The sequence below is a fragment of the Aulonocara sp. 'chitande type north' Nkhata Bay genome, linkage group LG3 (assembly GCF_057382095.1).
Source record: "Aulonocara sp. 'chitande type north' Nkhata Bay isolate Kocher_YH1m ecotype deep benthic linkage group LG3, A_spYH_male_GT1.1, whole genome shotgun sequence".
In the NCBI taxonomy this organism is placed as follows: Eukaryota; Metazoa; Chordata; class Actinopteri; order Cichliformes; family Cichlidae; genus Aulonocara; species Aulonocara sp. 'chitande type north' Nkhata Bay.
The window spans coordinates 34,915,245-34,932,919 of NC_141346.1; the positions used below are offsets into that span (position 1 = coordinate 34,915,245).

Here is a 17,675-nt window from a genome sequence, read left to right on the forward strand (position 1 = left end):
ATGGTGTGCTGCAAACTCTGTGTCTGTGTGTGTATGCACGAGCACGTGAGTGAGTGTGCATGTAGGTGTGGGTGCGTCGTAACAGTCAAAGCACTGTGTATGTGTGTCTCTGTATACGTGACTTCCTGGGGGTCATAAAAGTAATCTCCTCACCCAAGCTACACCAAATTCCTCTACACAACATACAAAACAGAGTTAATATAGTACAAACACTGAGAGCCCCACTCTGCATCCACTGGGCCATTGGCCTCTTATCGTCTTACATTTACAGATAAGCATGTGGAGAGTCTCCTGCAAACCTGCTTCTAAGTTATAACAATTATGAGTTTTTATTGAAGGTACAAGCATCAGCATCAGCAATCCCCAACTGTAGCTTCCCGTCTCCTTTTATGGCAGGCAGACCCCCAGTGTCCATAAATTCCTTTCTCTCTAAACAATTACACACACTCTCAGGCTACAACTAAGCCAAACTAAAACACACAGACAAATCCTTCCTTATTCCTCTGATCTAAACAAATTTAACACATCATATTATAATAATTATTTTCTTGTACTCACAGCACTAATTCTGGGAGAAACCCATGCAGCACAGTTATTGTACAAAATACAAATTCCAGGTGAAAGGGGACCAGCTGAGTTATATTCAAATCTGGGGACCCTTTAATGCAATGATGCCAAACAGTGCACCATTGTGCCAACTTTATTGGCTTAGTTTAAAAAAAATCTATTTACAAATTGTTTGTTCATTGAATTTAACTAAGCCTACAGCGAAATAGTATTATTTATGTATTATATACCTATAAATATAGATATATTAACATATTGATGTTATTATAAAATGTGAAAAAACAACAACTGAAATTTTGATCCATAGATTAACCAGTAATTTAAGCTGTTAATAATGTTCTGCCGTTTAGTTAATTAGTTAACAATGTCAGGTTTGTGCACATCATAAATAGCCTTAGCACATTGTTTAAAGAAGGTGACCTCAGCAAGAGGTCATGTTAGGATGTTGCCCCCACATATTGCACATTTAATGGCCGGTGTTGCTGTTTGTCTTCAGTTTTTCAAGTGAGATGGAAACTGATGTTGACTCACTGCATCTTTGAAATGTTTAGCTACCATTAGCATAATACAGTGAGGCATCTTGTATTTAATGTGCCAGAAAAAAAAGACTTGGTACATCCCAGTATTTGAAATGCAGCATGCCAAAATACCAGGAATTTCTTCTGTATCAGTTGCATTTTGCAGCCAGCACCCACACAGGATTGTGATAAATGTACTGTTTAATTATAGTTAACCCAGGGGCGGAGCGTGGGGGTGGCTTACGGGGCTTAAGCCCCGGTTGTTTTGTCAGAAGCCCGGGGTATTTTGGAGTGTAATTTTTTCATAGTTAGATGCCTGGCTGACAACTGTATAAAACAAAAAGTACACACAATATTCGAAGCACATAGTGCACACTGTGGGAATTTACGACTGTGCGTGAATCCCCCCCTGATATTGGTATGATCCAAGCTCAGGCACTAAGCGACTGAGCGAGGGGGCGGGGGGAGCTGCTGCCCGTGAGTGCGCTGTTGGAGAGACGGAGCCAGCCATACTAAGGAGAGCTTAAGTTTGAGCAGGTACCAAAGCAAATCATTCGTACCGTACAAATAATGTAAATATGACGGTGCATCACGAAAGATTGATATGAAACTGATCACTTGACCAATATTATTTTACTTGCTCTTCAAGTGAATCAACAAATGGCGAAATGAAAAGCCGAACAAATGCTATTTTTTAGAGAGTCTTAGCTTACATGTGTTTATTTCATATTTTCAGTTCTTACCCTCCCCGACTAAATCGGTTTCAGTTATGTACTGAAATATAAGAATGGACATTAGAGGGTTCTTTCAAAGAAAAAACTCAGGTAAATGTTATTTTATATATTATGCTTTGTATGTTGTTCAGTATATTTCTATGCAAAACAAGAGGGATTTCAGTACACAGCAGGATATTCACATTTGTAACCAGATATTTACATACACTTTAGGGAGAAAACATAAAATATTTTTACTGTACAACATCAATTTAGAGTAAACTTTTGTTTTAGATAAATATTGAAATATATTTTGAATTAGTTAAATGTCAGAATAAAGAGAGACAGAGCTGTCTATTTTTTATCACTTTCATTAAATTTAGGAGTACATGTACACTAAGTTTATTGTTAATTAATAAGAAAACTCCAGACGATTCCATTGTGAGCTGAAGAAGCTTCTGATAGGTTAGTAGAGTCCATGTGAGTAAATTGGTGGCACAGCTGTGGATGCATATAAGGCAAAACACAGAGCCTGTTTCTTTGACATGGGAAAATCAAGAGATGTCAACCAAAACACCAGGAAAAGAATCGTGGAGCTCCATAAGTGTGGCTCAGTTTGAATACAATTTGGTGCCATTTGCAATTAAAAAACACAGACAGTTTCTCTCTTTACTCTTAAAGTTAACAAATATGTTTTTATATTTATCAATCTAAAAAAATAAACATTTAGTCTGATTTGATGTTACAATTAAAAAAGTGTTTTTATCTGAAGAGTAAATATCTGGTTTCAACTGTATATTTGATGATTGTCAGCACAAAGAGGGAGAGAGAGGAGCAGAGATTGAGATGGAGAATGAGGACAGAACAGAGATGAACAAGAGCAGGTGAGACACACATGTTAGTCAAATGGTTGCTTACTAAAAGTATCACCGTATCATAGGTACTCATGTATCTCGTACCTAGTGTTTCTTTTTAGGTTTGTTATTTTTCAAATTCTGTATTTATTAAGTTCTGCAGGCTTGTTTGCACAACAAGGCTAAATAATTATATAAACTTTTCTCAATCTAAATATTGTACTTTGGTAGAATTAAAAAAATAAGTGTAGTGCAGGTCTATGATGATTTTTAGTGCTACTATCATCTAGTTCTGATTGTGGTTATGTCTTGGTTAAGTCCTCAGTAATCCTGCTTTTGAACTGTTGTAGTCCTGTTTTAATTCTGGATCAGTTCTGGGTCTGGTTGAATTGGGGTTTAGTCCCTGTGTCTTGATACAGCCCCGACTTCGTTCTGTCTTGCTGCTCAATTAAAAAACTAGTTTAAGGTGTCCTGCATGTGTGATATATATATTTCCCTATATGAAGTCATTCTTTTTTGAACAAAACTCAAAACAGAGCCTATTAATCTTTCAGTCATTTCTACACCCCCCCCCCCCCCCTTCAAAAAAAAAAAAAAAAAATCCCACATGCATACTACCCTTTAGGGCTAAGCCCCGGGTGTTTCAAATGTCTGGCTCCTCCTCTGAGTTAACCTATTAAAGAGTTCTTCACATCATGACGAGGGAGCTCTTGGGAACCAAAGCAAACTATAAGATAAATATTACGTATTGGTCCATTGTAAGAAGGAAAAAACATGGATCTTTTAGTATACAAGACACCTTTGAACATGCACCTACACAAAGGGCGGGGATATTGTTTTAATTTATGGTTAAAAGTAAAAGAAAAAAATGGTTAATTAGCAATAAAACTTTAAGCATTAACTTCTTTTTTTCTGGTTCAAAGTGTTACATTTAAATCTGCTTTAGTTATTCCCAGTACCTTCTACAGAACATAGGTGTTCAATTAGACTGTTGCATTGCTCAAATTTTTGCTGTAAGAATCAATAATCTCATGATTCGGATGAAGCAGACATATATATCATAGATAAGCATATGTCAAAGGGAAAAAAAGAATTTTAAAATATTTATTTTATTTTTTAATTAATCAAAATTTGTTTTAAACTACATCACAGTTATCAGGGAGATCAATCCCCCCTGATCAAAGAGGCTGAAAACTCCTACAGTTATCGCTGTATTTAACAGTATCAATGGTCTGATATGGTTATCACCATGGTTATCACTCTGTAACTTATTGTTATTAAAAATCTGTTATTCATTGTGTGAAGTCAAAGAGACACAATGTTGTCAATGAAGGATGCCTTTAAAAATCTTTAACACTATTAAAGCTGATAATGTGACTAAGTGACATTTAAATTATTATATAGCATTTCATACTAATAGCTTTGCTGCAATGCACTTTACTCTACATACTGGTCTTTTACAGTATGTCTACTTACAAGTTTTTTGCGTAATTTTTATCTACTTATAGTTAATCTGTTGGTGATGCATCTCCATGTTATTATAACCCGTCTGCAGATTAATCCAGACTTTAGTAATGTTGCTTAGTGCCAAAAATAATAACAAATGTCCCCAGTGTTTATTCCACATAATGTTGCACATGCTGCATATAGCTGTAAGGTGAGGCAGACTGAGTATTGATAGAAGTAATGTAAAAGGTTAACTGTACTTACTGCAGCCTATTTTTATAGTTACTGATATTCAATATTACAATGGGTGTAAAATTAGAGGGTGACTTGCTTTTTGGGAAAATGTCAAGTAGCGATTTGAGGAACAGCAGATTTTATAACAGAATATTAATCTTTTACAGTATTATATTCCTGCTGTTGCTTGTCAGCATTTAAATAGTACAACTCAGAGGTTTTAAACTTTTACCTTTGGAAAATATCAACAGAATAACTCATCTTAGAAGAGTTTATACATAATTTAATATTCTACAAAACACATCACAGATTAAGCAAACAAATATAAATGTAAAAGATATTGACAAATATAGTGAATACAATGTAAAGTCTAAATGTATTACTAATTTACATTTACTTAAATTAATAACTTTCAAATCAACAATTTGTGTCTCAGTTTTCAAACATGGTTACATTATCGTGTGTTAACAACAAAGTTGGTGGTTATGTAGTACAAGTTTAACCATAAAGAGCAAAAAGTTTCCCTACCCATCAGTGGTGGACTGTAAAAGAATCCACTAAGTCTAATATTCTTCTCTGTTTAATTTACATTAGCACTGGATGCTACTTTCTCTTGTTACTCACTAAAATTGTCAGCAGTTGTTTTTATACTTCATACTACATTTTTCACAAATGACTTAGTAACTAGCTTGCTAAAACAAGACAGTTGTGTTTCAAATATATGTTCAGTTAAACATTATCAAGATCTTGGATTCATTTCTTTGTTACCAGAAGACCTTTAATTCACATTGATGTTCCAAGCCTTTGGGACTCTCCTGATAGGATGGACATAATTTTTCCAAAAGATGTCACCTCCTTTAGCAGTTTGATAAAAGTGGTGGCTTCCAAAATGTTCTTGCTTGGGTTGAGATACGGTGATATTCACTTGTATAAGGGGAGAGTACTTCTCAGAATCATTCATGTAACATGTGTCTATCTTAATTTTAATTTGTCTCCTTATTATTCACCAGATTTGTTAAACCCTAATTTGGCAAATATTGCACTCTCTCTGTCTTGTTTTTTTTTTTTTTAATTATTGTTCACTTCTAAGGCTTGAATTTTTTAGTTTTGTGACTCCTAAAAATAAAAATAGTCCTCCATGACTGACTCACAATAAAATACAATTTACTGGCAGTAGAAAGTAAGGACATTTTGCTGGTTTCCTCGTATGAGCACTGCAGGGCAATGAAGGCCACAGGTGAGAGTATCCAGCCAGGCCATGTAAAGAGCACTGGGGCAGTCACTGTGTGGCACAGGAAGACTCCTACGTGGGGAAGAAAAAAAATCATTAAATAACAATTACATAAGCAGGGACAGTAAAACAAGAACAAAGTCTGCTACATGATGGGTAGCAGGATAGTAATAGATTTATATTTTCAGTGCAGTATTAGTTAAATCCTAACGCATGATGATTTTAGTAAATTGTGTACATATAAATATGGGGACTATGAGGGAAATGGGAGATCCTAACTAACTTTGATTTCTATTAAATATGTATTGCGATATAAACCGTGTACTCACACAAGCACAAGGGCAGTATGTTGTGAATTCCTGCGGATGATTTCATTAAGCCGTACTTTTCTCTCAGACTGTAAATAAAGGAAATACAAGTAGGAAACTGACTTAGTGTCACATAATGTGGGGATATTACACAATCATGAGGCATAGATATATTTAAAGTGTTTTGCTCTGGACCTTTTGGAAGTCAATGATACACTCACACACACACACACACACACACACACACACACACACACACACACACACACACACACACACACACACACACACCTTTTGTTTGAAGGCCTCAAACTCTTTATCAGATATTTTCCATGGTTCTCTCTGTCTTAGCTCCTGATCTGTGACGCCTGTCTGCTGTTCATCATGCAGCCTGAAGGGGGCGACACTGTCCACAAACCTAGTCATGCTGCAAAGCAAAACACAACTGCTATGAAGAAAAAAACACATTCACATAGGTGTGCCTTGTGGTGGTAATTGCAACTTTTTTCCGACATACTTCTTGGCTTGAGGGCGCTTCTCACTGTCTGTCATGACAATAACGTCACTGAAATGTAGACGAAAGCGCTTCAGCAGAGCCATCATTCTGAAACACACAACAGTCCACAAGTTCTCAAGTTCCAGAAATCATAAAGCACCCTTTCCTAGTATGTCCATAAACACCAAAGGGTCTGAAAGAATTACATCCAAACACAGACATATCAAACTGCATGAAAACCTACATTTAATTTTTTTTTTTTTGAAAAAACAATAAATAAATAAATAAATAATTCCAAATTTGTTGTCTATTGTAAAATCTTCAAACTGAACATTTTCAGTTCTTAGAGGAAAAGAGTAATTCTGAATTCATCTTGATAACCACAAATTTTGCCAATGCAAAAGCCAACACTTTCCCCCCGGGCGAAACAGAGTAAACCTACTCATTACGGCCTTCGTCCATGTTTAGTTCATCTCCGACGATGAAAACCCTGATCTTACAGTTACGCCAATGCTTTCTCCTGGTGATCAGGTAAGGTACCAGTAAAGTCAGTCCTGAAAATAGAAGAAGAACATGACAGCAGCTAAGAAAACCAGGCCAACTCAAATTTATTTATTTTTTTGTTTATTTATTAGAAGAATAAACCGAAGAGGCTCCTCTAACTTTTTTTCCCGTTGTTTGTTTGTTTATTTATTGCTACACTGCCGGGCAGGACGGGGGGGAAAAAAAGAAAGAAAAGCACTTCTGTGGGCTCACCTCCATCATCTGCTATCCAGTAGACATCGATAGACTTTTTCCCCTGGGTGTTCTGAAACACTGTTTTGATTTGATCACTGTTGCTGTTGTCGGACACGTCATCAGCTGCAAACACAAGAGAAAGCGTGTGTTATGTGTGGGCAGTGATTACTGACTTAATAATTAGAAAGTTATAATGCAATCTAAGGTGTGCCAGTGCAATCATGATTTCTTGTTCACTGTCCTCATCCTCTCACATATTATCCTAAGCACCATTGCAGTGCATATTAATTTAGGAAGGGAACAATCCATTAGAGGTACTTTAGTCAAATTAAATCAATTTAAAACTTTAATCTTGAACTTTAAGAAATGTAATCATAAATAGACCACTCACTTTATTAGATTTTGAAATTACAGAGTGGAAATCTTATTTAAATCCGATATCCTTTTCAGTTCTAAGAAAAATCCCTTCCCGTACTTTAGTTGCAATCACAGTAGTTATGATTTAGAGATTCTGACTTGAAATTTAACGTGACTTGGTACAGTAATCTAATATGTACCTATGCACACAATTAGCTCTTACCCGATTCCCTGTCTGTAGACTGATGGTCATAATTTTCAGCAGATTCATCAAGCTCAAAGCCCTGGTTTACTAAAAAAAAAAAAAAAAGAAAAATATGTTGTCAACCGCTGCCACAAATGTATCATGTTGCTGTTAAGCACTTAGAGAATGTTCTACTTATTTATACTCATCAGACCTTCACAATCAAACTGGTCAGAGATGTCCAGCCCGTCCATCATCCTCAAGATACACAAACAGAAGTTGGCGTCAAATGTATCACTGAAGAAAAGCAAGAGAAGATGAGTAAGTTGAGAAGACTTTGTTCTTTTGCAACTATTCTTTAGGCTATTTTATAAATACTATTTTTTTACACTGCCTTACAAAGACAGTAAAAATACACACATAATATAAAATAAATAAAATAGCAATACTATAAAATACATGATTTTTTTCATATCTATTAAATGCACCATTAAAGGACCATCTTACTATATGGTGTTAATGTAATCTTCAATGCTTTCAGGTGAACTCTCCCTCCAGTTTGACTTGAAGCCAAGGACCAGAGTGTTGGGCTTCAGCTTGCCAAGACCAGAAGCCTTTGAACAAAAAGCATAAAAGCCATCCTACAGGTAAGAATACAAACTAGTTCTAATGGCAGAAACATACTAATAGTAATATTAATAATTTGTTGGTAACTTTCGGGGCATTTAAAGTCACATTACACCACAACAATATTAACTAGATACCTGCATTAAGTATCGAGCTCCAGTTCTGAGGCTCTCAGCTGTAAATGGAGTATAAAACGAACGCACTTTCCTCTTGTTCATCCATTTAACTAGCTGATCTGTAGCATCTTGTGGTCGTGTCTGCCTCTCAGGCTCCTGGAAAAGGAACTCAGGAACTCACATATCCAATTACAACAAAGGATAACTATAAAAAGTGTTTGGTGTGGCTATTTTGCCACAATGATGCTAATAATTTATTTTGTTTTCTTGTAGAAAAAGCTGAGCGGATGTCTCACCATGATAATATCGCCACAGATCATAAGACTTATATGTTTTGTGAATGAGCCAACAAAATCCACCAGTGCAGGTCGCTGGTTTGGAGGTCCAGTGAGGACTAGACACTGTGGTCTAAAAAAAAAGACATTAGGGATCAAAGAGGAAGCTCCTGGATGAAATCCAGTAAATATAAATTCGAAACTAAAATCTATTTATACTGTTAGAAAAGAGCATTAACGAGTACGCTTATAGACTTTAGCACTCGTGCATGTTTCATGAAAAGCTTTGACTTGTTAAACTGAAATTTTAGATCACTCACCTAAAATTCTTGACGTGATCCTCCACACCAGTAAGTGAGACAGAGTATGACAAAGCCATGTTGTATGTGCCTGCCTGGACTGACGAACCCCAATTTACCTCTGTTGATTTCAAAAGACACTTACATGAGAAATGCAAAAAACAAAAAAAGAAGTGTAAAGTACACGTTGATGCATTCTGTTCTATTTATGAATCTGAGGCATGTTATTCTAACCAAAGTACTGCTCAGTTCCAACTTATGCTCAAAAACTTATGGTTTTTGACTCACTTGGTTTATTGTAGTTGATGTATCCAAACAAAAAGAAGATTATACAGAAGGTGATTAGAGCAGCCCACCAGGTAAACAGGAACATCAGAACCACAGATATCACTGCGCCAAACAGAGCCGTCCATTTACTGTAGTAGTGAAATGAGGGCCTCCAACCTACAGGAGGAGTCGGTGAGAAAAGGATTATGAAGTGGCACAGGGCAGACTTTGTAATGCTACATGGCCAGAACTCTGATCCCAATGTCCACCCATTATGGCCTACATTTACATTATGTATGATTTCTTGTGTTTGTTTTTTAGGCATTACCAGCAACCTGCTGTTAAATGTTATAGAGCTTTGAATTGTACGTAGTTGATTTTGTCAAAATAGAAACACATTGACTCTCTTGCCAAAACTTTAACTAGAGAACTGTCATGCACTTAATCTCACAGCGGGTTAGATCTATGTGGACCTCTGTGTACGGAGATTTCTCCAATATAACTTGGTATGATAGATACAATTTTGGTAGAAGTGATTTGAGTGTTACATAAAACCTTGTCTTACCATCACTGGTTGTAGGAGCAATATGAGTTTTCACTGAAGTCAGATGGATGACCTCTTTTCCACACTAAGCTGCATATAAACAATTTGTTTTTTCTTCCGACCTCATAATGGGGGTCTGTTTAATTTTGGGGCCAAGCAGGAATAAACTGGTGAGTGGTGGTTGTGTATGTGGGCATTTGTGCGCATGCTAAACTGTGGAAAATCTGGCTGTCACATGCTTTTATAGAGTAGCAAACTCTCTTATTAGTGTGACTGAACAAAATGTACTAAACCTTAGAAAATACCAAAACTAATGGTTTAATGTGAACGTGTTTAATATTGAGTATAGCTTAATTACTGAATATGTTACTCACCCGGGGAGTTGGTGATTGAAGCATGAAAGCAGCTAAAGTTTATAAGGCTGTAGGAACACAGGAAGAAGTTGGAGATCAGAGCTGCAATGGTGTTCAGCTCCGCTGTAATGACACAGATGAGAGAGTATTTAAAACCACACTACAAATTTAGAGCTGATAAGACATTTTATATGGGAATCACAACATTAGTAAGAGGTGAAAATGTGTTAGCCATGTTGATCACACCCACCAATGAGAATGAAGGCCACAGCAATGATGTAGCATAGCACATAAGCCCGGAGCGGCTCATCATTTTTCCCATAACCCTTTGCAAAGAACCCAATGTATGGGTATAAGTTGTCTTTGCACAGGCACTGATAGAGAGAACATAAAACATAAACAAAAAAGTGAGACTTTACTATGTTTATACAAACTTTCATTAATCAAACATTTGAGCTATAAGATGATAGCTGACTTTTTAACTGTCCTCCATGTTTTTGCTCCTTTAAAATGTGAATACACTTGAGCGATGATTTTAAAGCTATATGAGATCATGCTGTTTGCTTGTTCCGCTTTAGTTTACCTTATTAATCGTTTTCTTTATACTGTAGGTGACTTTAAAAATCATTAATTATAACTAAATCATTAGCAGATTCAAAATGTGCCCATTATTGTGTCAAAAAGAGAGCTGTTTTGTTTGTAAAGTCCAGGTAAACTGGTCTCTAATACAGCAATATTAGGTACATTGAAATTATAATAATGGATTCATCTTTTGTTCATCAATAAAAGTGCAAATGAATGCATAATGAATGCAATAAGAAAAAAGTTAATGGATTTCTCACCTGAAAGACTTTAGGGGCAGAGACAAGAAATCCAAGAGCAGAGGACAAGCTGGCTGCAAATACCCCAGCAGTGATGAGGTAGTAGAAACCAGAAACCTGGCCCAAGACCTGGTTTGAGTCACCATTAAGTATAAGACAAACCAGAATAAAGTTTTAAATACAATGAATATAGCAGGAATATTGACAAAGAGTTAAAGATTTAACCAAAAATGTGCTTTTGTTTGGTTTAGTATCTTTCTTCCCAATAACAAAAAGGAGAAAAAAATGTGGCTAACTGAATGAACTAGTACCTTTGAATTGTTGGCCAGACCATATTCGCAATTCTTCTGCTGTATACAATCTGTGAAGTTCCAGCCCATTTTACATCCAAGCCCCACACAAACATCAGTGAGATTTCCGGTCAGGATATCAGTCATATTTCCAGAAGCGTCTCTCACTACACATGATGCTAGAGGAAAAGTACAGATTTTAATGTAATTTTCATGGATAACCATGAATATTGATTTACTCCCAAAAAGGCTGTATTGATCTCAGTTTGTGCTACTACCGGAAACCTGTTTCAGATAACAAGTCCCCAGCTTTATAACTTATAGAGTGCCAGGTTAAACACCTTCAGCCTCTGTCTTGTATTAATTAAATTATTTATACCTATTTAGATCAAATACATATGTACTGGGTAACTTACCGACTGTGACAGAGATCATTAAATAGCTGATAGTAGTCCAAAAAATAGCCATGAGGGTGCCTTTGGGGATAGCAGTAGCAGGGTCCTGAGATAGCGAATACAATTAATATAAAACATTATGAAACGATGCATTCATATATTTCCTTTAAGGAGCATTTCTCTTTTATGTCCCTCATACTTTAAGGTCTCCAGAGATGTTGGCACCAGACAGGATGCCAATAGCAGAGGGAAAGAAAATGGCAAACATCTGGAAAAAGTTGGCTTCATTTCCTCTCCAGTTTGGTGTCAGGTTTTCTAAGAAGATCTCAGCTGGAAAACATGCCAGGTACAATATTAGGAAGTTATGAAAGAAGGAAAGAAAGATGGAAGAAACAAACAAATCAATTATTCGATGTGGTTTTTAAGACTATAGATTGTTGAGAGAAACCTAAACTTACTGCGGTATCCAAAGATACCCTGTGCCTGCTTTTCTATATTGGGAGGAATAAATGTGCCCACAAAGTAGTTGGATAATGAAACCAGAAGAACTAAGAAGAACAAAATCTGGGTCTGAGAGAAAAAGACAAATAAAGAAATCAAAAAGGAAGAGAAGTTGTTAAGAGACAAAACTTTGTCCAAGTACAACTGTCATGTTGAATATCAAAATGTGCTCACCTTAGACTCCCACTCCATTCCAGCCAATGAAATCAGCAGAAGAACCGTAACAGTGATCACGCCCACAATACGGACATCGTTGATTGAATCAACCATGACAACACCAAACTCCTACATCAATTAACCAAATTTAGGTTCTGTTGCATAGCATTTTAGTATGAAATATTATTTACATTATATATAATATGTCATCTTCTATTACAAAAACAAATCTACCATCCATTTAATACCACAAAGCACTTTCAATACATTTTACCTGCATTAGATCACAGGCCACCTCTGCAAAACCAACAGTATTGAGTGCACAAGCCAAAGCATTGGCAAAGGAAAAAACCACCCCAATTGGTCCTCCAATTTCTGGACCCAGAGTGCGGGAGATCATGAAATATGCCCCACCTGCAGATTATTTCAGACAAACAAGATTGTTAGAATATATCCTAAATACAAGGCTAGATCCTACATACAAATTTGAAAAATTACAATTCTGAGCTCAGCTGCAGATTTCCAGTCTTAAAAGGCCCAACCATTTTTAAAGGTGTCCCAAGTATTCTCATATTTTCAGATTCAAACTGTATATAAGGTTTATTTGTCTGACTTCCTACTTTGAAGAGTGACTAACCTGAGATCACCCTCCCATTAGTGGCAATGGCAGAGATGGAGAGGGCAGTTACTGAGGTCACTGTCACAGATATCAGGATAATAAGCCAGGTCAACACTAACATAAGAAGAATAAAGTTAGGACTCATTAAAATCACACAATCATAAATTTTCAGTTATGAACAAATCAGGTTTACATCCTTCATCCAGAAAGGAACTTGTTTCTAGAACTTTCCTTTGCCCATGCATAAGAATTTACCTTACATGCAAATCCATATCTGAGTGTATATATTTTAGAATATGTACTTTAATACTCAGCGATATAATAGACCCTCTATGCTGCCTTTAAAATTCAGCAATTTAAAAATTACTTTACTTACATTTATTCATCCCAGTGAATAAATGTAGTAACTGTGTGCTAAAAAAAACAAGCAGACTCACACATAGTCAGCACTTTAAAAAACAGCTCACTTTTCAAACAAGGAAACTAGCATTTCTCCCAATCCCATATTTTCATTTCCTGGTGAAGTTACTATACTTGACTTCATTTGTCAATATTTAGATATCATTTTTGTTCCCTTCTTTTCAAACTTTCACGCTTTCCTATGATAAAGCTCTACGAACAATGTGCTCATATTGATATGATTAAGAAACTAACTAAATCAACATGACCCAGAGATAAGACTATATGAACAGGCGTGGGGAATTTTTACAAGAAAATGAAAGCAAAAGAACTGAACAAATGGAGGAGCAAATGAACTGATTACTCACAAATGCCTGCCTGAGAAGTGATCCAGGACAGGCGGAGGAACAGGATTACTCCCCAAATATTAAGCATACAACGAACCTGTGACCAAAATGAAAGTAATATGCTTTTAATTAACAGATCTTAAGAGTGATCAAGATCAATTATTTTGTGTATTTTTAAACTTTCTATGGCAGCGTTCCCCAACCTTTTTTGCACCATGGACCGGTTTATGCCCGATAATACTTTTACGGACCGGCCTTTAAGGTGTCGCGGATAAATACAACAAAATAAAACTAGTACCGGTACAGAAAAAAAGAAGATTTATTCATAACACACGTGAAAAGACCCAGGAAAACCGAGTTAACAATAAAAGCGATAACAAAATAACGCTGAAAACCGATAAAAACCCTGAAAACCATACATTTCACACCTGAGCCTCAACTCTCGCGGCCCAGTACCAAACAACTCACGGACCGGTACCGGTCCGAGGCCCGGGGGTTGGGGACCGCTGTTCTATAGGACCAGTGGATGCAAAGACCCAGAAGTTTTACTTACCATAACTCCAACAACCCAGCCAAATCTAGCAGGAGCTTTCTCCTCAGAACCTTGAGCCTCTTCACTTCCAGCATCTGTGGCCGAAATCTCACAAGCTCCTGGATCTGTGTTGGTGTTTCCTCCCTCCACTTCCTGAAAATAGTATAGAAAATAGTACATTGTGTATCAACCAGAAGTTGAGGGCAGAGGCCCTGGTATTCTGATTCCTATTAAGGCTGGCTCATGGGACATGGAACATCGCCTCCTAAATGGGTAAAGAGTCTGAGGTAGCGTGTGAGGTTGAGAGATACTGGCTAGACATATTCAGACTCACCTCAATGTACATCTTGGACTCTGGTGCCACTCTGGTGGAGTGGGGCTGAACTCTGTTCCAATCTGTAGTTGCCTCAGTAATATACGGCAGGCAGGGGTAGGTACACCCTGGTGCGCTGCTTGTAAGTTGGGGCTTTCCCCAGTGGACAGTGGGAGTTGTTTCTCCATAGCTCCTAGCTGTCATTTATGCTTATGTGGTGAAGGACAGTCTCAGCATTCACTGGTGAGATGCTGAAGGGTGTTCTACTCCATTGTTCTACTGGGAGGCTTGTACGCTTACATTGTTAATGAAAGGGGGGCCTGAAGTGCCATGATTGGGAAGAACAGATTGCCTGATCTGACTCCAAGTGATGTTGTGTTGCTGTTATTGTTATGTCACCCATAAGGGTGTTCATGCATGCACATGTCATTAGGACACCCTACGTTGCAGGGTTGATGATTGATTTTTTAACTGTATTATCACATCGCTTGTGATTATACGCTGAACAGTTCAGAAAGCCCAGTTTTTACTGAGCAGAATGTTGGATGGTGCCCCACCTCGGGCATCTATTGTTCCACTGGAATAATGAACACGATGTTAAAGCATAAGGATGTAGAAAACTGCACATGACACCAGGGCACCCTTGGACGCAGGGTTGCCGACCCAGCAGGTCATCTGCTAATTGGAAAGGTTGATGTTCAATCCCTGGCTGCAGGACTGGTAAACACTATAGCAATTCTTTACTAACTTGCCTCAGAGGCAGGGCTTAGTCCAAAGCCCTGTTGAACGTGCATGTCCAGTTTTGTTAAAAGTTTCGCTTATTTCTCATTAATAATCGTCACAAAATAAATAAATAAATAAGGTTTTGCATTAACAACTTTACCGTAAAATGATATCCCTTGCCTACTGTGTTTTTCAGACCTGTGAGAATCATTTCACTGTTTGTAGAGGCCAAACATTTCATTTCCTAGTGGGGTTAATTCCCCTAGGTGGTGTTACTGTCAATATGCAATTCTTAAAAGACAGCAGCAATGAGAAAATGCTCCCAGAAGTGGAAAACTCACATCGAATGCTTTGCGGAGAACCTCCAGGGAAGGTCTGCTCCTTGCCTGCTGGTGTGGCAGCGTGCTGGCATAGTGCTCCAGCTGTGGCAGCAGGTCTATGGTGCTATAGAAGGAAGATCTCCGCAGCTCTATTCTTGAGTCCCGCTGCTCTGATGTACTGTTAGAGGGAAAAACATGTGAACTGAGAAACTATAGCAAAGATTAGTAAATGCGGAAAACATATCTATGATGGTAGGCTTTAGTTCCTTTAATGGACATTAGATTCTAATAATTCCTTCCTTCCTGAAAATCTTTTTTTTTATTATTATTATTATTATTTTGCAAGTTCCATTTTTTTCAAACAGCAGAGTGGAATGATGAGGAAATTATGCTGGGGTGGAAAATAAAAATAGACACAAGTTGATAACACAAACCTTGAACCCTCCTCTGAGATAATGATCGCTGGAGGAATTTGGTGGCTAGCACCTTCTCTTCTGTTGTTGGTCTCAAAATGGTGTGAAGAGTACCTGGGAGGTCCTTCTTCACCAACTGAGAACTGGACATGGTGGCGAGTACCTTGACCCACTATGGGACTTTTGGATATGAACTGCCCCATTAAAAGACCAATTAAATCCTTTGGAACAATATGGAGAGCAGTTAGAAGTGCTGATTCATATTTGTTAACAAGATTTGTGTGTGATTTTCTGTTTTCTATTTTTCAACAGACACTCAAAATATGAGTTTATAATTGATAATATTCTTTTGTACCAAATATTATCAACATTTATATTTGAATCATTTGATTTTATCTTTAGCTTTGTGTTCAATAAAGAAAATTGAAAAACTAAATTAACCTTTTCAGCTTAGCACTTTGTACCAATTGTCTTATTCTAGGCATATATGGCATGCAGGGTAGAATAAAGTATTAATTCTCTGTCATTCTGGTACAAAAAGCAACACATGCTATAGTCATTTTATTTATCACTGAACCAACATCTTAATGAAAATACTGAAAACTGAGAAATTAAAGTTATCTTATTGTGAATATAAAAAGCTTGTAAGAAAAATTCAGCAGGATTAGATGTAATTTTGTGCAGTGGGTGAGTACGGATAATGATTCACCCTTACAAAAGAAGCTCATTTGAGTAATTACTCTCATAATAGTTGAGTTATCAATGCAACATCAGTGTGTGCTAATGTCTTATTTCTAAAGGACATGAACCTGGATAAGAAATAACCTTCACCAAAGCAGAATATTCTTAACTCGTGTTAGTATTTTGTCATTATTATTGGAATTCATTTCCCATATAAATATATTCTCAAATGTGGTTGAAATACTATACTAGCTACAATATATTACAATGAAGTACTGGTAAAAGTATCATGTAAATTACAGATCATATGTGCAGAAATCATTTCGACTGATGTGTCAAAGGAGAAAATAGTTGTTTTCAATGATGTTTAGTTTAGTATTAAAACTCACAAAAGTACACACTAGTATAAATATTACATGTTGTTAAACCTTTGACATAATAACTTTTACATCCAAAAAATTTTAGCTCCTTTTATAGAAAATGTTAAACCAAAAGCAGTACTTACAGTGCCTTTCTTTGCTTGTTGAATGAAGAGGGAAAATCAGCCTTTGTTCATTTCACAGTGAAATAATTGGAATTTATACTGTCAGTGAGGTAGGTGACATCCCCTCCCATTTACCTCATCCCCCTCCTTTCAGGCAAAAACTCACACACATACACTAATTTTCTTGCCTACACACACACACACACACACACACACACACACACACACACACACACAATAAATGTTTATCTGAGTTGTGTTATCTGAAACACAAATAAGTTATTATATTGGGCTTTGGATAAAAATGAACAGATTGTTGTTATTATAATAATATTTGTTTTTCCAATACTTCTCAATACCTTAACCTCTACTGTTATCCGTTTTCAATATCAGGTTCTAGTACCTGTGCTCTTAGAAAACACTTGGTTATACAGCATAAGAAACCTGAGTTTCAGGCAGAAGCAGAGTGTGGAGTAACAGGAGAGTAATTGGGTTCTGCTGAAGCAACTAAAGATGAAAATATTTTTAAAATGGAAATATGTGTCATAGAATAC

General features: G+C 36.7%; 1 protein-coding gene across 1 annotated transcript; it reads right to left on the minus strand.

Annotated features, from left to right (window-relative positions):
• Positions 1 to 4,664: 4,664 nt before the first annotated feature.
• On the minus strand, positions 4,665 to 16,306 carry slc12a10.1 (solute carrier family 12 member 10, tandem duplicate 1). The gene is made up of 27 exons (XM_086277975.1): positions 15,978 to 16,306; positions 15,565 to 15,721; positions 14,209 to 14,340; positions 13,677 to 13,752; positions 12,928 to 13,023; positions 12,565 to 12,704; positions 12,309 to 12,419; positions 12,092 to 12,203; positions 11,833 to 11,963; positions 11,655 to 11,739; positions 11,260 to 11,417; positions 10,970 to 11,077; positions 10,378 to 10,501; positions 10,149 to 10,250; positions 9,252 to 9,407; positions 8,985 to 9,084; positions 8,686 to 8,797; positions 8,411 to 8,545; positions 8,154 to 8,260; positions 7,861 to 7,943; positions 7,686 to 7,754; positions 7,124 to 7,228; positions 6,810 to 6,921; positions 6,389 to 6,475; positions 6,163 to 6,298; positions 5,893 to 5,960; positions 4,665 to 5,635 (listed from the first exon to the last, which is right to left on the minus strand). The coding sequence occupies exons 1-27, from the start codon at positions 16,157 to 16,159 to the stop codon at positions 5,497 to 5,499; spliced, it is 3,123 nt and encodes a 1,040-aa protein (XP_086134101.1). The 5' UTR covers positions 16,160 to 16,306; the 3' UTR covers positions 4,665 to 5,496.
• Between the last annotated feature and the right edge of the window lie 1,369 nt (positions 16,307 to 17,675).

Coding starts and splice junctions, on each gene's coding strand:
- slc12a10.1 (XM_086277975.1), bottom strand. CDS start 16,159: ATGGGGCAGTTCATATCCAAAAGTCCCATAGTGGGTCAAGGTACTCGC. Junction 11,078..11,259: donor GTCTGGCCAACAATTCAAAG/GTACTAGTTCAT, acceptor GACTCAAACCAG/GTCTTGGGCCAGGTTTCTGG. Junction 6,299..6,388: donor AAGCGCCCTCAAGCCAAGAA/GTATGTCGGAAA, acceptor TTTGCTTTGCAG/CATGACTAGGTTTGTGGACA.